The sequence below is a fragment of the Aulostomus chinensis genome, chromosome 6, assembly GCF_037954235.1.
Source record: "Aulostomus chinensis isolate RoL2024-O1b breed Wild chromosome 6, RoL_Achi_v1.0, whole genome shotgun sequence".
Classification (NCBI taxonomy): domain Eukaryota; kingdom Metazoa; phylum Chordata; class Actinopteri; order Syngnathiformes; family Aulostomidae; genus Aulostomus; species Aulostomus chinensis.
Window position 1 is genome coordinate 28434325 of NC_141325.1, and position 20242 is coordinate 28454566.

Here is a 20242-nt window from a genome sequence, read left to right on the forward strand (position 1 = left end):
TCTCAGTTTCAGTGGACCGAAATACCTCAAACCAGTCCACGGGACATTTGACATATTATTGAATCTCATTTTTTGACTCATATCCGTTGTTTTTGCCAGTTCAAGTGAAACGTCAGACAGTCAAAAACGTTAATTTTGCACTTAAACAAATCGCCGAGTTAATAACATATCAATAACCATCGATTATCTTCAATGACATTCACGATATTCATTACTGTTGTCATAGTTTAGTTAATATAGAATAAACCAAAGTTGCGAGATGTAGAGAGCAGAAACGAAGACGGACGTCTGTACAGGGGAACTCTTTTTTCTCACCTGCTTATCTCCACTTCCTGTTTTATCCTTGCTGTGTTCACGATTCTCGGTAATACTCCATTGAATGGTAGATGACGTTTATGCGTGGCAATCTAGCCGACAATTTGTACACGTTCTTTAATTTTTACCTTCGTTCTTTATTTTAGTAGAATTTATTTATTCAAAACACGTTAATTTTCTGTTATTCTTTCAGTGTATTTGCCCCCCCCCCCCTCATTTTAACGCTGTGTTGGACTTATGAAAAAGAGAAACAAAATTTTCCCACGTTTCCCTTGTGTCCTGAACATACCCTAATGGACAAAGCTGCCATCTGCCTGCGCTGCGGTGTGTTTTGAAGGAGGGGGAACGAGCTGAGTTGGGCTGACTTGTTCAGCCATGTTAGCTTTCTCAGGCGTTCACGAAGGATGAGAGAGAGGAGCCATGGCCTTGTCATTGAGCGGAGACGAAGAGGAATATGATTCAGAGTCCGAACAGGTCAGAGCTCCTACATGACGTTAGCCAACCTGCCTTCTCGCTCGTAGGGCTGAGGGGTTTCTATCGAACTGTTTCGTTACCGCGATAGCGTATTTTATTGGCGTGAGTGTTTTACCCGCTCCTAATTTCTGTCCACACGGATTGAAAAACAGTGTTTAAAGGCTCCTCTGCCGTTTACAGTGTTTTGGTTTGGGCGCAACTAACGTTCAATGCTCCGTGTGGTAACTGAATCCGGGACTTGACCGTCAAAACATAGCGGTGTGCTCTCCTGTTGGGACACATCTATCATGTTAGCCACCACTGACCACAACTATCAGCCGTAAGTGACCCATTTCGCTGAGGCCAGGACTATTTTCTGTCAAATGAACTTTGCTTCTCACATGCACACGTACCCTCCGTGTTTCCCTACTTGTGCTTATTTGTTCCACACTTTTTTTTCTTTCTTTCTTTTTTTTTTTTTAAAGTTACCTCTCCACCGTGCGTCTTCAAGAAGGCTTAATGTTAGTGAGGAGGGGGATGGGGAAAGGGAACAATGAAGTGGCTCTCCTTCTTTGGCTTGTAGACCAAAGGTTTCCTCACACTGGTAAACCCTCTTAGAAAGTCCAAGTCCGTTATGCTGACCCCATTTTCCCACCTCGGATGGAAACGTAGTTGATGGGTCAGATGCCAGACTTGACGGGTTGCACCTTGAGGTTCCTCAGAACTTCTTTATTTACCTGTTTCATCACCAGAGACCTTCAACGTGCAGGTGAAATGTGAGAAGTGTCAACATGGTGCCTTGTGTAATGTCATTGTCACATTTTTGGAGTGTGTGTTGAGGACGGTCGAATCAGATGATGGGCCTTGAGATTTCCTCCCACTGAAGTCCATGCTGAAGCTGAGTCAGGGGAGTGAAAAAAATATGGGCCATCATGTTTTACTTCATGGGCCAATCCCAAATTCCTGACATATTACTCCACAGCTACTGCACTTTTTGTGTTATGCAACCTCTGTTCAGAGACTGTCAAGCGTTACAAGGGTAGTGGATGTTCAGGAATGAAGTGAAGATCGGTTTTGTCATTCATTATGTGTGGTGTTACAAGCAGAGCGTGTGCGTCCAACCTTTTTAGAAGAAAACTTTGTTGCTAAATGCGGTCAGAATTCGGGAGCACTTGACCTAAAATATCCTGCCGTCCCTCCCCTCGACTTCCCCTGTCATTTATTCCAGTGTAGTCAAATGTGCTGAACACCACTGTTAGTGTTTATGGAGGTCTAAAACTGCCCGAACAAAAAATATAGAGCTAAAAAATGAGCAACCTGTTATTCACATTAATATGACATTAACTACACTAAAAATAATACCAAGCGTAAATGCAGGCTTTGCTTCATTGACTGTTTCTCTGTTATTTTCTCTTTGCATGTACTCTATTTATTTACTTTAATTAAGACGGACTTTCCCTTTGCATTTTCCCTCTTGTTCCCTCATTTGTTTCTTTTTACATCCATGTTCAGCGATTCATTTGTGTTTAATTTTGTAGATAAGGGACCGTCATTCCAGTGTCTCATTGGGTTCATTATTTGCTACATTGATTATAATTGAATAATATTTTTTGTGCATTTCATGGGATATTTTATTTATTGAGTTTTTGTTGTTGTTTTTTTATTTTGGCAGTTTTTTTGGCCTCCATACATAGGTATTGTGGCCGAGTTGCATTAATGTCAAGTTTGCAACAGCAGAGAAAGCTCAATTGTAGTTTACAGAAGACTCATTGATATTAAGGTGTACATAACAAACTCTTCCTGAGGGCAAATAATAACAAGATGAGACTCTGGTGATCATGAAGGAACACGTTGTTATTTCCTGACGATAAAATGAGCCGATTCTTTGTCCCAGTGGACAGATACAGATCAGGTTTTCTTCTCTCTGGAAACTGAAATATTAACACAAAGTGAGATTCTTGTCAGCCTGGAATGCCTTGATTGGCGGTTCAACCCGTCCAGCCACCTCTGGGCTCCTCTGCATCAGGAAGTTGACTCAGTCTTCCTAACCAGCTTGTGCAGCGCTACGGAGCCCGGCGCTGACTAACGGGCTCAACCAGTTGAACTTGTGATGGTCAAGCGACGAGTAGTAAACTGCAATGGAGATATGGTTTGATCCAGGTGTTCACAAATCCATGAATTTGAATATTTAAGGTGTGGATTGGTATGAAAAACGTGCTGCTGGAGGAGCGGAGCGTGTGGAATAATGAGCAGTAGCGATAACTGCCTTCACAATAATGAATGATCACAACCAAACATTTTTCTCCGTTGGCTTATTTTTAATGTGTCTCCTGCAGTTGGCTCTTCATACAGTTACTGCCAGCCAGTATGTTGCCAAGGTAACACCTCCAGCTAGAACAGGAGTATCTGGAATGGCCTGTGATTTGTCGTATTTTCACACTACTTTCCCATTCTTCCATGGCAACAGGGAAGACACTAAAAATAGACGGGAGAAATTCTCCACACGTGAATTTAGTGTTGGTGATGGAGAGCGTTGTGGTGCGTGTGTGTAACATCTCATGAATATTTGAGAGCCATGAGTCACACATGCAGTGTACTGTAAATGTATAGTCACCAGGAGGGGTTTCTGGCAAGTGACTCACCAAGTGTTTCAGTCAATTAAACTAGCACACACACACACACACACACACACACGGTTAAACCAGCTTCTAATATAAATATGATCAGTTTTGTTTTGTTTTTTTTTTTATGTTGGTTGCCAAGGCCAAATGTGCTGCATCATCTGTTACAGGGTCTCTCTGTTACATTCAGTCATGATATTTCGTGGTTTCGTCCGTGGTCTCAGTTGTTGTCGCCACCCTGAAAGCCGATAAAGAGTTTTCATCGTCAGTCGCCTCTAGGAAAGTTCAAATTCGTCAGCAACGTTCACAGCTGCATCTGTCAGCTTGCTTTCGCTCCTCAACGGTGGAGAGGAAACGACAGTAAATATGATTGAAGGGCATTTCCAATGCTAATGGAGAAATGAAAAGTTTAATATTTTCACATTTACAGTGTTTACATGTTGTTGTTTTTTCAATTATGCACAAAATGTGAATACATGAACTTATTTTGTACGGATAATAGACATCAGTAAATATCAGACAAAGACATATACTCAATAAATTATATACATTATTAAACAAAACTGCCATATATTGTGTTGGCTTGATTCCTTTTTTTTTTTTTTTAGGGCAAGAAACATAAATTTGATGTGAGACCTGTTACTGCTCACTTTCTGTACCTGCAGCTCAGTACTGACAGGTTCTCACCTTATTTTGCTTGTAAAAGCTGACTTATGTTTGTTGTTCAGCTCAAATTTTTGACCCTCCCTCCCCCTTGAAGTTCTTCTCTTGTCGTGCCTCACCTAGCCAGTGTCACTTTGTCTCACCCAGCCAGTGTCACTTTGTCTCACCTAGCCAGTGTCACTTTGTCTCACCCAGCCAGCGTCTCTTTGTCTCACCCAGCCAGCGTCTCTTTGTGTCTTCCAGCAGCGGGCAGCCAATCGGCCAAAGCCCAAGATGGGGACGTCTTCGGCTGTCAAGCTGCCGTCCAATCGCAGCTCGTCTGGAGCCAGGCGTAGGAGAACACGCTGCCGAAAATGCGAAGCGTGTTTACGAACCGAATGTGGAGAATGTCACTTCTGCAAGGACATGAAGAAGTTTGGAGGACCGGGTCGCATGAAGCAGTCCTGCATTATGAGACAGTGCATTGCAGTGAGTTAGCAGTCTTGTATTTGTGTTGTAGACAAAGAGCATTTGTTTTAGAACATTTAATCTCATGTTAGCAGGTAGATGGCACACATAAGAAGTACTGTATGTTCTGAAAAATGACTCATTCTAAAATCCAAATTTGGTATTTAATCCCTTCTGCTCTGCTCTGAATCCCTGCAGCCAGTTCTGCCCCACACAGCAGTGTGTGTGGTGTGTAAGGAAGCCGGAAAGGAGGACACGCTGGAGGAAGAGGAGGACAAGTTCAACTTCATGCTCATGGAGTGCTCCATCTGCAACGAGATCGTCCATCCCAACTGCCTCAAGGTAGAGAGAAGCCGGCCGGTAGCAGGGAGCTGCTGCAGCTCCATCACTAACAGTGACTGTTGAGTTCCAGGAATTCCTGAGTGTTGTAACCTAATGTGATGACAAAGGTGATAGGAGTGAGGTCAGTGACAGTGACTAAGAGCTGGGAAGGTCATGTGTTTATTTATCAGTAAACACACTCATCCCTTGGTTCAGAGATGTTGGGGTTTTTTTTTTCTTTTCACCATAACCCTGAGGGTTGGACTCACCCAACACTCAACAATACCAGTGATCAAAGGCAGTTGGTGAATTCAGACAACACAAAGCGCACACACACCCAACTTGTATCTGTTATGAAGATGACACCAGGTTTTTGCTGTGGTAGCCTCAGCTAAACCAGTTCTTCACATGCACCTCTGTTTTGCATAGTACAGAGTTTTTGGTGGTCAGAATCATTAGAAGTATTTAACCCGAACTTTCTGTTTACAACACATCTCTACCCCACCTTTTTACACTTTTAATATCATTTCTCTTTCATCAGTATTGCAAAATCCTGAGTCTGCATGTTGCGTACAACCAAGGATAAACCGTTGTCACAGAGATGTGTAACAACACTCACTTTCAATTCCCCCACGTTCTTCACGTTTTTAAACAAGACTTGTTATTCTTGTTTCAATCCGGTTGATTCACCAGGTGAGCGATGCTTCAGGTGTGGTGAACGACGAGCTGCCGAACTGCTGGGAGTGTCCCAAATGCAACCACGCGGGGAAAAGTGGGAAAGTGAGTACAAATATGTGTGAGGAAGTTTGTGGTAGATGGTCGTGTTTTCACAATTATAACACGGTTTCCTTTAACAGGTGTGTGTGTGTGTGTGTGTGTGAGTGAGTTTTTCTGTCTCGCATCCAGTATCTCATTAAACATGTCAGGTTTTTACCTTGTTTCATTTTCCTGTAGAGGGTGAAAGTACTTGTCATGTTCAATCAGAGGCAGGAATGTTTATAACGCCATAAAACACTCGACTCTCTGTGTCGTCATAGGCTAAAGGTATAAAGTTGTCTCGCCTGTTTTGTCCCTTTTGGTATTAAAGCAAAAAAGGGGTCCAGGGTTCAAGTACGCCTCTAACCTCCCCGGCTCTCTGCTGAGGGAACAGAAGCCTGTTAAAGAGGAGGGGGACATTTCTGCCGCAGCCAAGAGGAGATCTGACAAAGAGGAAACACCCAGGTACCGAGGGGCCGAGGAGTCTCTGCCCCGACAGCCACCGCTGCTGTCCCCCAGCATGATACCCCGGCCCAGACCTGAGGATAAACTGAGGAAGAAGAGGAAGCTCTTTGAAGACGAGGAGGACGACGATCTCTTTGCGAGAAAGAAGGTACCTGCCAGAACTGTCATGTTTGTTGTCATGTTGTATCAGACATCTCGGGCAATGAGTGTCTTCAATCAAACCAAACTCATGTAATTAAAATCTTTCCTTTTTCCTGCAGGAGAAATCAGACGATCCTCATTTTTCTAAATTTCTGCACCAAATCAAGACGGAGGAGGACAATGAAGACGCTTATGAGGAGGAGGATGATGAGGGACGGGAGCCTCACTTCAGGAGTTTCATGGACAGGAAAGGCCACTTGGGTTTCGCTGAAGATGAAGACTCAAAGAGTGAACCTTTACATGCTTCCCTCAAAACGCCTATAGCCGACAGTGACCAGTCTCACTGCAGCTCCCCGCAGGCTGGCCCCAGCAGCGAGGGTGGAAGTGAGACCCAGGAAAAAGGTCCTCGTCCCAAAGCTCGCCGCAAGCGGCGTTTACCTAACAGGGAGCTGAGCCGAGAGCTGAGCAAAGCACTGAACCAGGAAATTCAGAAGACTGAGGACTCCCTGGCCAACGAGAACCGCCAACCTCTGAAGGTGGAGCCAGAGTCTGAAAACGAGGAACCCAAGAAGTTGTTCCGTAATGGCAACGACCCGGGGGACCAGAGGCCCCACTTCAAGACCAAAGAGATGAATGGGACCCCCTGGGATCTGCGCCACTTCTACCCCAGTCAGATCACTCCTCTGGGCTTCAACAGGAGCACGCCAACCAACCGACCGGTGCCTCCACGCTCTCCACCCAAGTGTGTCCAGATGGAGCGGCACGTTATCCGGCCCCCTCCGATAAGCCCCCCTCCCGACAGACTACCTCTGAAAGACGGGAAGACGCACATGATACAGCGCGAGGTCTGGATGAAGATCTTTGGCTATCTCACACACCAGGAGCTGTGTTACTCCATGAGAGTCTGCAAGACCTGGAACAGATGGTAAATGACCGCCTGTTGCCCAATAGCATGGTTACACTCCGGCGTTCATCATCATGTGTTGTAAAGTAGCAAGAAGACACTAATCCTGTAATCAACAACACAAATGTGTCTCTTAGGTGCTGTGATAAAAGACTGTGGACAAAGATCAATCTGAACCGCTGCACCTCCATCACGCCGCTGATGCTGAGCGGGATCATCCGCCGCCAGCCAGTGTCCCTGGACCTCAGCTGGACCAACATATCAAAGAAACAATTAAGCTGGCTCATTAACCGACTGCCAGGTACCTGATCACGAGTGATTATTGACAAGGGTTTGATTTATGCCTCAGTATTTTTAAGTGTAGCTGTATCTTTCAGGCCTGCGGGTGTTGAAGTTATCAGGCTGTTCCTGGGCGGCGGTATCTGCCCTCTGCACCTCCAGCTGCCCACTGTTACGCACCCTGGATGTTCAGTGGGTGGAGGGACTCAAAGACGCACAGATGAGAGACCTCCTGTCCCCCCCCACAGACAACAGACCAGGTGATTCAGTTTGTTATTGACAAGAAATTGATTATTTTGATTGTTTAATGGGGGGTCTTTTATTGCTGCTGTCTTCAGATTTGCATGATTCACAGCTCAAAAATATCCTTAGTTATATTATAGTGGCAGTCCAGGAGCCCTTCAGGTCCTGCTGTCCAGACCAAGCAGTTTTAGGTCCTGCCTCTCCACATCCAGGGTTCCCACGGCTGCTGGAATTCCTTGGAACCTTGCACTTTTTGCAGTAATTTTGGGAGTAATTTGATGCAAAAGGTATGAATGAATAAAGACGGTCAGAATTTCCTCCAGAGTTCCCTCAAGACGTTGAGTAGCGCCACTGAATAAAGAAAGCAGTGATTTTGTATCAGAAACGTGACATCCGAGGTATCAAACAAAGGAACGCCTCCCACATCCATTAGACGGAACGAGTGTGTAGGAGTTTTTTTGCCTGTTTCCAAATGTCACAGACGTGGGGATTGTTTTGTGGAGCACAGCTGAAAATGTTAAAATAAACCTGTGAAATGAGAGCTCACATTTCAAATAAGTTCAAGTAAATGAAGTTGTATGTTGACTGCTGTTCATGCTGCTGGCTGACAGGTCAGCTGGATAACCGCTGCAAGCTGCGGAACGTGGAGGACCTGCGTCTGGCGGGGCTGGACATCACGGACACGTCACTACGTCTCATCAGTCGTCAGATGCCTTTGCTGTCCAGGCTGGACCTGAGCTACTGTAACCACGTCAACGACCAGTCCGTCAACCTGCTCACGGCGGCAGGGACCACCACCAGAGACTCCCTCACAGAAATCAACCTGTCAGGTGAGGACGTGAGGAGGAACGGCGGCGGCGGAATACACACGCTACCTTCCAGGGTTGTAGTGTAAGACATCTCAGAGAAGAGAGGAAGATGTCGGTGTCAGAAGAGCAACACGCGCGTCACAGGGTCAGTCACCTGACTGGGCTTACAGGGTGTTTGAGAAATGAAAGACAAAGGGCATCTAAACAGAAGTCTGGTAGCCAACACAGTCGTTGTCTGTCATTAGTGCGCATCGCCTTCATTGTTCCTGAGAGTCCGACACAAATAAACGAGTGCAGCCATGAAGGTCATCTTCCTGCTGCTCCCGGTGACTTCAGTAATTGATTCCCTGTGGCAGCGTTTTAATTATAGAAGAAAAAAAAAAAGAAAAGTAATGATGTAACCATCACTGCTCTCGTGCCACCGTGCACTCGTTACCATGTGACTCGACAATGAGAGAACAAATGTCCTCAGCCGTTCATCCCTGTGTCTGCAAAAATAACATCGTAGAGAAGTTCAGTTTTCTGACGCCGTTTCTTTGAAAATGTCTTGATGTCTTACCTGTAGTTTTGGCTGCACTCAGTTTCTGGGAACTCAAGGCTCCGCCTTGAGCTGAGCGCATACTTAATTAAAGACCAGCAGGAGCGAAGGTGTCACCACTCGGGTCAGCGGTGGCTGAATGACAAGGCTTCTTCAGTGCCGTAGTCCCGGTGTGGTGCGAGCTGGCTCACCGTCTCTGCTCATTGTTAATGTTGCTAGCGAGGCCTCAGCTTCTCCTGATGCGGCCACTGCTGTGGAGGGAGGAGGAGCTATCTGCCGGTGCCGAAAACGGTCCCAGAACATTCCCACTGCGACATTAAAATATCCCAGTATGCTTGACAACCAAAGTGTATCAATGCAGTATAGAACCAACACCATGACCACGAGCACAGATTCGCTGTACACACACACAAACACACACACACACACACACACACACACACACACACACACACTGAACAATGTTAGAAATGCACCACTTTCATTTCACAGCCACTTGGAATGATTTTATTTCTGTCAAATGATCGTTGCTGGCAAACCTTTGCCAGATGAATCCATCTCCTGCACAGGTGTGGAATGAGATGCTGATGAGAAGCTGTGATCGGCAGGTGTTGATGATGATGATGATGATGATGGTGATGGTGATGATGATGATGGTGGTTGACTGAAGGTTCCCATCAACTGTTCCTAGTTTTCCCATAAACAACATTCCTGCATTTTGTTGCAGATTGATTTTATTTTTTTCCCACAAGTTTAAATCTTGTAAATATGAAACTGTCTGTACTTCTCAAATCGATCACACGTTTGCACCGTGGTTCAGGACGGGAGGAGTTCACGACATCAGGTTCACCGTCGACTGACCATCAGCTGGTCAGCGAGGTGCCTGTGGGGCCTGAGGCAGCCTGGCGCGCAGGACCACCAGACTTGAATGCACTTCAGTACAAATACAGTTACCTGTGATTAGGTGAATAAAGTCATAGAAAAGGGGGGGATCCACAGTGTTGTTTGTGAAACAAGAACACACTTAAACTTGACTTGAACGTTGTTTTTGTTTTGAATATCAACTCACACGAGAGCTTTAGCTTTCATCTGTTTTCCCAGCCTATGATCATGTTCGTGACTGGTCTGCGTTCTCTCCGTTCCCTTCAGTTTGTAACCGGGTCACCGACCATTCCCTGAACTTTTTCAAGCGCTGCGGAAGCATCTGTCAGATCGACCTTCGCTTCTGCAAGCAGGTGACCAAGACGGCGTGTGAAAGGTTCATTGCAGAGATGTCTGTGAGCGTCCCATTCAGACTGAGAGAGGACAAACTGCTGCAGAAGACCAGCTAGTTCAGAAAAATGACCAAAATGATCAAAAGACTCTCTTTGCACTTAACGGAACCTTCTTTTTTTTTTTTTTCTTTTCCAAACTGGGCCTGTGAGAAGACTTTGACTCGGCGCCGCCACTGTTCAGCGGGCAGACTGAGATGAAACAGCATGTATTTGTGTTGAGATTGTACTTTTATATGAAAAAAAAAAAAGTGCTTGTAACTGACTGTTGGGTTGTTTTTAATTTTCATTCTCTAAATGTTTGAAAGTATTTTTATACAGACATCATTTCATGAGTTTACAGTGTTTTTTCTCACCTGCTCAGGAGCTACGAATCAGACTACCCAGGATGTGAACAGAATATTGCGCCATTCTTCAGTTTCCCTCCCTCGTCCACAGCGACGCGTACAGTCGTTCGTGTCCGACTAAATTATGATAAGAACCTTCCTGAATTCCTAGAATGTATTTCAAGAATGATAGAGTAAACGGATGTCGTACTCCTGTTCCGCCCTCGTTTGTCGTCAACAGTTCAGTGTTGTGGTTGATGGGGTTTACTCCGACATTTAAACCTTAATTTATTATTTTCTTATTACAGTTTGTATTTATTCATGTATCTAGCAACTAGTACTTGATATAGATATCTCACAGCGGTGGATCAAATAATTTATCAAGGTTGTTGCTGCTTGTCGATGTGGTTTATCACCCGATTCCAGCACCAGGCGTGGCGAGCGCGTCTGGCACTGATTCTGTCACGCAGCACATATCTGGGTCTCCGTACAGGTTTAAATAACTTCTATAACTCCATGCAGTTGGTGTTGTGTGTATTTCGGGATGTCTTGTGCTGTGATTGATCTGCTATCGCCAAAAACTAAGTGCTAATATGCATTAAAATAATTTCATTTGTACCGTCAGTGGGTTTCGTCCATTTCTTGTCCATCGTCTATTTTTTACGACTCCTCCACATCAGAATCCTTAACAACGTATGTATAGTTGATCTATTTCATTATTGGCACTTTTACAGAAGGAAACTTCTCGAGCGTTCCACTTTTCTTAATCCAGGGTCAGATAATGAATGCTGTGGTTGCAGGTGTTCACACACTAGCCAGATTAACCAGAATTGTTGTGTAGAATGTGGTTAAGATTCCTTGTTAACTTTTTTACTAAAAAAGCTTGACCAAAAGTGTTTTCTGGTATGATTATCACATAAAATATTGCCCCAAAAATTAAAGAAATATTGGGGTAGATTTCAATAATCTACCCTTGGGACAAACGCTCATTTTTGGCCACAGACCTCAGCAAAAAAAAAAAACACAGACCACGTCTTTGGTGAATGACTCCGGCTGCGGCGCACACCTGGATATTTAGCAGAGGTGTGCACTCTGGTGAGACTCTAATAAACAATTCCCACTCCAACCATGAGCTGTACTACAATCCCAGTAACCCATAACAGGAGGAACTGCAAATAATGTGTGTGTATGTGTACAAAAACAGACTTTAATTAAAATCTTTACCAAAATAAAACATTAAACAGTCCCAAATACAAAGACCGAACATGTAGGACCTCTCTAAAGGAAAAGTGCAACCTGCTCCGCTACTCTTCATGATTGTAGGGGACGTCTTCACTGTAATAGCAGCAATGTTGACTCTGTGGGGTGCAGCACAGAGCTGGAACGTTCTAGAGAGGAGAACCGTGAGGGGGGGGGTTAGAAGGTATCACACGGGTGCTCTGGTACAGGAGGGGCAGCTGGTCCAAGCAAACCAATGCAGATGAACACATTTCAAATCACTTGACGAAAAAAAAAAAAAAGGTATTAATGAACTCAATCCCAGGTACATTTCAATAATCTCATATTACACAATTGAAATCAAATGGAAAAAATATAGATATATACATCTCATATGGATCAATATATGCAAATGTACATTAGCAAGTCATTAATTCTATATATTTCCAATACCACAGGAGTCAGTTAACTTGTAGCTATAACTTTGAATAGTTAGTTCCATACATTATTCCTACATGAGAAAATTAAATGAAAGCTTTAAGACACTTCGTTCCAATCCCAACAACGACAACAGAAATAAAAACACATTCCAGGGTTTCACATCCACAGTTCAGCTGGAAAATCGAGAAGGTGATTGAATGAGTTAGCACCAGTTTGTGTGTCTGCCTCCTCTCACGGGAGGACAGGACAGAGGTGACAGCGGAGGTTAGCTATTGCTGTAATGAGACTTTGTAAGATCATTGCGTAATGCATTACCATAAGGACTACAAAATACATGAGATTAAATTAATAATGCATCGACTCGAACAAATCCTCATTATCAATCACGTTAACACCGTCAGAGGCCTCCAAAAGCTCTAGCTTGGACGAGAGTTAGTGGTACTCATGCTATGGCAGCCACCTCTACTAGTCTAGGTTTGTAGTGAATAGTGAGCAGTGGTGCAAAAGTGCTTCCTGTTGAAGAGCCACGCACACTCTCCCGCAGCAGAGGGATGGAAATGGGTGAGAGGGGTGAGGGCTTCACCCATTATTTGGCACCTACTTTGCTTGTGGTCCCTCTCGTTCGGGGGGGAGCTTCAGTCTGTCCTCGGTGTTACTAAGATTTGTCGTCACTTGCAGCAGTTGTGCAGCGACGTGCTACTGAGCGCCGGCTACAGTGTACAGGCAGATTTGAGGGTGAGAAGTTGTGTTTGACAAGACTTGACGTGGCCAAGTGCCACACATTCTTTGTGTTGAAAAACAGTTCGAAAAAGCAAAACAGACACTTTGGAGTTAACATAGATTAGCGATATGTTCCCCTCAGAATGACTCATGGGAGTTGCAGTCCTACACTGTGCCTACTGGCAGAAGTAAGGAGTCAAATTGTCCAGAAAAAACATGTTTTTCATATGTGCAAATAATGTGAGAATTTAGGGGATACAAACATTGAGCATCCACAAAAACGCTTTTGGAGATTCAACGTTGATGGGCTGCGTGGCCGGTTGAAGGTACAGTCTCAGTGTGAGCTGCTGCGTTGAAGCCGGTGCTGCGGCATCGCACGGTGCATTAGGACTTGAAGACGTGCACGGCCCTCACGACGTACTGCCTGCAGATCGGGCACTCGTTCATCCGCTTGCCGCACTTGGTGCAGGTCACCATGTGACCGCACTCCAGGAGAACGCAGTCGATCACCGCGTCCATGCAGATCCTGCACAGGTTGTCGTCGTGTATCGTCAGCGGACCCTTATCACCATCTGCATGAAAAAAACAAAACAAAAAAACTCAGAAAGGAAAGATGGCCGAGAGCATCAGAAGGCTACGTTTCAATGTATAAACATGCACTGAGGAATTCATAGACTGTACAGAAGAAGTGAACGCTGTGATGTCACCCACTGGTTTGTTGACCATCATCAATTAGCATTCTTAACACCGCCGTCTTGATTTGGAGGCCAGATGTGAATGTATGTATGGATGAGAGGGACGAGATGCTAATCTATCAACTATCACTAGCTAGCTTGTTGAGCATGGTACATCTGTAACTCATGTTTAAGTGGGATAATGCCATGATGAATGCTAATTTTGATTTATAAAAAGGCAAAAAAAACTTAAGAGATCAAATGTACTTAACAGAAGAAGTAAAACAAAAAACTGAGCACTGAACAAGACAGTTTCATCCAGCAGGATTTCTCAATTCTAAGTTAGCGTTTTGGCTGGCAGCACCTTGACAAAATGAGAAATGACAGTGTTGACTTGAAACTGCTGAATGAAACAATAAATGTTTACTGAGGGAAAAAAAAAACAAAAAAAATGGGAAATGGGGTTTTTTCCTCAACTTCTACATAAAAGGTAGCAAAAAATTTCAGAAATGTTTGTTAATTCAGCAACGCCGTTCGACATGGGCAGGAAAGTGTTGGGACTGTTAGCGCTGCACCATGTTGGAGAAATGGCTGATTGCGCTCAGTTCATCTGATACTGCAGTTGTGGCACTCGCTGGGAAAAAAAAATGTCAACACACTTTAATCACATCGTTGTGAGATCTCACTCCAAATTCTAAGCAGGTTACTTTTCCACAGGTTTGGCTGTTTGCAATAAAGGGCTCATCGCCCCCTGCTGGCCAGAAAGAACGCAGGTTTACGGCACTTCCACATGGTTTTCACTTAAAAAAACAAAACAAAAACACCTTCACTTCTTCCTAGTTTGTGTGCTTCTTCAGCAAATCTCATTTTGGTGAGGGCCTGCTCACAAACCTGTGGATGCGTAATTATGTGTCTGGATGTTTCTATGGCAACCGTGGCAACTTGGTGCAGAGGAACTGAATATACATGAATTGAAATAGTTCACAGCGTAAAAAAGGTTCAACGCAGTAGCAAAGGATGGGGGGGTTCAATGTCATGGTGGATCAAAGTTGCAGTTGCATGAAAGGGAAATCTTTACATTCTTTTTCTGAAAAAAGAACAAATTACCATTCATTGTCACCTTGAATAAAGAAACCACGGTGGATCAAACGTGTGTAGGGGGGGGGGGGTAGATAACACACAAGCAAGGGGTCATGGTAAATACAAACGTAAGGTAATGGGTTCACACAGATGTGACCATGGCAACGTTGGCAAGGAAACTTAGAGCCTTACCTGCGATGGCACCGTTGCAGATAGGAGGGGGGAAGGCCACCACTTTAGTGGGGGAGGAATAAAGTAAGAGACATTTGATCATCGTTTTCAGTGAAAGAGTGTATTTGAAGACCCTGTTTGTGCTCAGGTACCAGCAGCACCTCGAACTGTGGTAACCTTGTTAGAAGCAGCAGGACTGTGAGGTTTCTATAGCTACAAGCAGGATGTGATGTCTGCACGGAAAGCTTACCTGTGGTTACAGTACTGCTCACATTTTCCACTGCAAGAAAAAGTAAAAGAACAGTGAGTGACAGAGTACAGGGACACACAAATACACTGAACTATGTGTAGTAAACCGAGTAGATCCAGCAGTGTCACTCACATGATTTCCTGTTCTCCTCCTTCTCTCGGTACAGTCTGCTGACTCGCTCCACCAGCTCCCACTTCTCGCAGCACCCTGAATAGTTGACGAAGTTCCTGGCCAGGATCTCCTTCAGCTGCCGGACTGACAGGCCCTCTATGTCCCTCAAGCTGGAGATGTCTGACAGAGACGCTCTGGCCCGGCGGCGCGTCTGAGGACTCGCCTACGGAGGCAAAGATCGAAGCATTAGAGACAGAATTGATTCCCCTGGCAAATGTGGTCAGACTCTCTCAAGTGAAACGATGAAGCAGAGAACCACTTGCCACAGTAATAACCTTGTTTCCAACAGAGTATTTTGAAGTATCACCTCATGGTGGAAATGGAAAAACTGACTCCCTCTGTTTGATTTTTCAAAAAACTGTGTTAGGCTCGTGTTTTTTTTAAAACAAGTGAAGAGTACTGAAGACCAGCACCAACTTCCTCAGGATCTCTCGCTATTGTCCGCAGGCACGCAGCTGTAGAAGGCCCAAATATTGGGCCGAGCGGTTGGGTGTTGGGTTTGCAACCACTTCCTCTTCTACGCAGCCTGTAACAGTCACGCATAACAATGCCTATGACTCCATCTTCTGATGGAGATACGCTCTGCATAGGTGGGGTCATCGCTCAAAATCACTTGATGAAAACAAATCATTTCCATCACTGGTTGGAGATGATAGCGTGACACAGTGAAACCTCTCCACGGCTCCATTCACTCGCGGTTACAAATGTAGCCGCGCACATGCAGCTGAACCGGAGACCAGACGCGGATTACCTCAGGAGTGTGTTCGCTGGGGTCCAAGTTGAGAAGAGACACCGACGTGGCATCGCCTATATCCTGCAACACAACACACGTTACTATTCATGACATGCTGGGAACAAGGCAGTCAGCAGGGGATTAGGATTAGACCCTGGTAAGCCAGACCATTGATACCCCAGGAACAACAATGCCTCATTCCTTCCATTCATAGAAAAGCTTAGTGCTCCCTAAGCGGGCCAAGCACGGGTATTTAAAGAGGATCCTGTCGGCTCGGAGCTGAGCTCCCTCTTCACTGGCACTTTATGGTGCTTCACATTTTACTTTTTGCTGCTCTGCTTTCCAGAGTGAGTCTCATTTCTCCTCAGCTGGCTTACAAATTGCAGCATCACCAGGATGAATATACCACTAATTCAACACTTAGCTTCTATATTCATCCACAGTGACACGTCAAGTGACTTTCACAGGCTCATTTGTGGCAGCTCAACAAATAATCCCCCCCCCCCATCATGACATCAACACACTCTCACTGCTTCCTCGTCCGCTTGAGCTCGCCGCTACCATAAATAACATGAATGTGAGGTGATGTGATGCTTTCAGACCACACTTGACCATCAGCTACGTTTTAAGAGTAAACACATGATGGCTTGTGCCTCAACAGCTGATTCAAAGACCCAGGCTGGTGTGTAGATGTGGTTCAGAACCTGACCTGGTTGGTATCAGAACTGTCACTCCTGCTGAGCGCTTCCTCCTGAGAGGCGGCAAACGCAGACAGCTCGGAAGCCGACTGTGTGGTGGAGGGAGTTGGCGTGTACAGGGAACGGGAGTGAAGGCTGCCTGTGTCGGGGTCTTCCTCCTCTTCAATCCCTTGGTGACAGAGCACCAAGTCCACCAGGTCCTCTTTCTCCCTGCAAGTGTCGGTGGGGATGTTACGAAGCAGCAAGTACTGACGCAGGTCCTTGACCCTTAGACGCATGAGCCGCGGCCGCTGGAACGCTGTTGCCTTCAGCAAATGACACGTGGCACAGATGCGTAGATTCTCCTGAAGGACGGAGCACAGGGAGCAGAAGCTCTTCTTGCAGTCGCTGCAAATATACTGAGAAACAGAGAGGGACGAGAACAAGATGATGGAATTAAGACATATCCGGCATTTATGCACACCCATCCATTAGTTAGTGGGGAAAAAATACATAATTTGAGAAAATGTGATAAAATGTTTAGTTGCCCCTCCCCTTTTTTAAAAAAGGGAAATCACTTTGAAGCCCATCAACAGCAGAAACCCTTTCCTGCATCTTCTAATCATCTCCATCTGCTCCAGCTCTCCAGGCTCACAGGCAGCAGGTAGCTCCCGTCTTTTAAGTGACAAACTTCAAACAGTAATAAATGCAAGACTTGGGATTAAACTGGCACAGCGAGCGAGTGAAGCGCAGGGTCGAGAGCCAACCAAACCGTGAGACATACATGAACACGAGGCCTCAGTGAACGTGAGATTGGAGAATCAGTGTGTAGTCCATCTGTTTCCACTATCAACTGGGACCACGCAGCGTTTCCAATAACAAGTTATAGCCCTCGGGTGTAAATTAACTTTTGCCTTTATTTCCACACAATTTCAGCTCTTCATGGGCTGCTAATCAGTTATACTTCATAACTTTTGCACTACTTTGCAGGATTTCTAGAAGTAAACCCCACATTTAATATTCTTAATGTTACTTCCTTTGGCTGGCAAACCAACCGCATTAACAGTATGAAGACCAATTATACATGACATCATGAATCTACATGCCAAAAACCAGATGGTGATTTTACATATCCAAATACAGCAAGTAATTAGTACTTGTGTCTAATTGGCCTGCCACATTAATTACTCTATCCACTTACAATAAATAGACACGAACTCAATCATTTTTGCTGAGCTCAATATGTTGGCCATTGTGTCTCCAACTGTTGGTTCACATAAGAATCTCATTATGTTTATTGGGGATGTTTTTAAATTTCCACATTCTAATCTGAGCAGCCGACTGACTATTCTTTAGTAAACACTTTCTGAAAGTGTGTAGTTGATTTATTGTGCTATTATAGTTTTACTAAAAATCCTCTAAAAATGGCAATAATATTGAAAGAGATTGTGGAACAATTTATCACCTAAATAATCTGTTATGGTGACAGGCCCAGTGTCAAAAATGTTAAATGAAAGAATCGATTGTTTCTGCAGTGCATGCCCCCCCCCCCCCCCCCCCAACACTCTCATCCCGTCAAGACACATCAGAATGCAGTGGAAGCCTCCAGAGCATGCAGGTACCCACCTTCCTCCTAAAGACTGAGAAGGCCTGGCCGCAGGACTTGCACACAAGACTGGGACTCCCTGAGCTGGTGGGCGGGTATGTGGAGTACCCTGCGCTGGGGGCAAATCTGAACGGTCCAGCACCGGCCCCAAACCCTGGCTGCTGGCCTCTGACGGCCCCAGTACCCATGACTTCATTCAGCAGACCACAACATGAAGCCCACATGGACGAGGCTCCTGCCTGACAGTCACAAAACACCTTCCACTCAGTGTTTGCTGCTCTTACATGGATCATGTTGCAGACACCAAGCATGTGGACAGATGGATTGACACACGTAACACACGAGGATGCTGGTTAATTATAGATGAGAGGACTAAAAGCTCCCTGCTAGTTTAACCGCATAAAGCATAACCCACACAGACTGCTAGCTTAATATTCTATTACGTTAACTTTAATCAGCTGATATTGACATTGCCAAACAAATTATACATCATTAATATGAAAACACATTTAACTACTCCAATGTTTTATTCTACTCTACAGTCGAAGCTCAGTGGCAGCTGTCAAGCTGAATATTTAAAAAAAAATAGCTCGTTTTAACCATTAACATTAGCTGTTAACGGGCTAGGTGAAGCTAATCTGATACACTGAGTTACGTTACATTAGCTAATGATGGTTAGCTGGTGCGAACGATAGTCAGAAGAAGTGATATTTAAACGCACCTTCATTGCAGCTCCGACGTGTCTACTGAGAATGAACGGACTGAAGGTGTCAGGTTAATCATTGCAAGATGGAGTGTCTCTTCTAAAGCTGGACGGAGCTGTGAATGCGCCTGATATGACCACCAGAGCAGCGATCGAGCTCCGACACCGACTTCTTCCTTGTGACGTTTGAAGGCGGCACCCAAATAACAGAAAAGCGCACTACTCACACCTACTGGCTTAACCTGGTAATGCTCATAATAATAGCAATTGGAATAGGAAATCCCTTAAAAATGTTTGAATGAACTCAGTGTAGCTATCGTACACACACGCACACACACACACACACACACACACACACACACACACACACACACACACACACACACACACACACACACGTTACTGTAATTGTTTCCTGCTGGGAAAATCGGAGATACCTGGCTCCAGTGGTCTATAGGCTTTGATAATTTACCATTTTGAGCATATTTCTATTTGTGACAAAAGGAATAAAATGCACACGTCGTTCCGTTCCTCTATGTCAGGTTGCTATCATGTTTGTATGTGCTAGTTGTTATCTACCCGTCTTGTAAACAGCTTAGACATCAGCAATGTGCATTGGTTCTAGTTTTTTCCTCCTTCGGAAACACAGTCAACACGGTTGTGACATCACTCACAGTTCCAACCTCCAAGGCCTGATGGAAAAGGACCACTCACCACCAGGGTGCCCTCAAGCGATGTCATCCTGAGAGTGTGTGGACCATTTATTATTCATACTTGTACACAAAGGCATGCTAGGCCACCTTTGTCCAAGAAAAGGATGGTGTGAAAGGTGGAGCCCAACTAAAGTCGCTGAGGGGCCCTCAACCACCGAGATCCACTCCTTCCTTAGGTAGCAAAGGTGCTACCTAAAAGACCACAGTAATGCTTAACATGTTCTAAATGTTGGCAGTCACAAAATGAACTATTAAATGCATCATCCCTGCCTCTGAAATATATTTTATGTTCACCGAACCTAAATGTGACTGTAATGCAAATCATAAATGAATGGCAGTTAATCACAGTTCCAATGTGTCTCCCACTGACTTTCAGCTTTTATGCTTTTTACTTTACGCGTTTTTTTCTTTACTACGTTTTTACTCTTATCATCATTATCAACATGTGTTCTTTCTCTTTGACAAGCAATCAAAAACAAAGTGACTGAGAAAAAAAACACGATCTGTGGTCGACGCAGTAGTCCTGAAGTAAC

The 20242-nt window shown here is 44.7% G+C and overlaps 2 protein-coding genes across 6 annotated transcripts; one reads left to right on the forward strand and one right to left on the reverse strand.

Moving 5' to 3' along the window:
• Positions 1–618: 618 nt before the first annotated feature.
• On the forward strand, positions 619–11170 carry kdm2ba (lysine (K)-specific demethylase 2Ba). Of its 3 annotated transcripts, none has more exons than XM_086207362.1 (10): positions 619–789; positions 4299–4520; positions 4698–4841; positions 5514–5600; positions 5899–6189; positions 6302–7107; positions 7224–7387; positions 7464–7625; positions 8220–8438; positions 10105–11170. In XM_086207362.1, exons 1-10 carry the CDS (start codon positions 736–738, stop codon positions 10284–10286), a joined length of 2331 nt encoding a protein of 776 aa, XP_086063488.1. In that variant the 5' UTR covers positions 619–735; the 3' UTR covers positions 10287–11170. The 3 variants fall into 3 exon arrangements, with proteins under 3 accessions (XP_086063488.1, XP_086063486.1, XP_086063489.1); XM_086207360.1 differs by having other exon boundaries at positions 620–789; positions 4296–4520; XM_086207363.1 differs by having other exon boundaries at positions 620–789; positions 4296–4520; positions 5908–6189.
• Positions 11171–11735: 565 nt separating this feature from the next.
• On the reverse strand, positions 11736–19191 carry rnf34a (ring finger protein 34a). Of its 3 annotated transcripts, none has more exons than XM_086207365.1 (8): positions 19015–19191; positions 18314–18567; positions 16720–17106; positions 16029–16091; positions 15239–15440; positions 15107–15136; positions 14878–14919; positions 11736–13503 (listed from the first exon to the last, which is right to left on the reverse strand). In XM_086207365.1, exons 2-8 carry the CDS (start codon positions 18515–18517, stop codon positions 13316–13318), a joined length of 1116 nt encoding a protein of 371 aa, XP_086063491.1. In that variant the 5' UTR covers positions 18518–18567; positions 19015–19191; the 3' UTR covers positions 11736–13315. The 3 variants fall into 3 exon arrangements, with proteins under 3 accessions (XP_086063491.1, XP_086063490.1, XP_086063492.1); XM_086207364.1 differs by having other exon boundaries at positions 11737–13503; positions 18314–18532; XM_086207366.1 differs by lacking the exon at positions 14878–14919 and having other exon boundaries at positions 11737–13503; positions 18314–18532.
• Positions 19192–20242: the final 1051 nt, after the last annotated feature.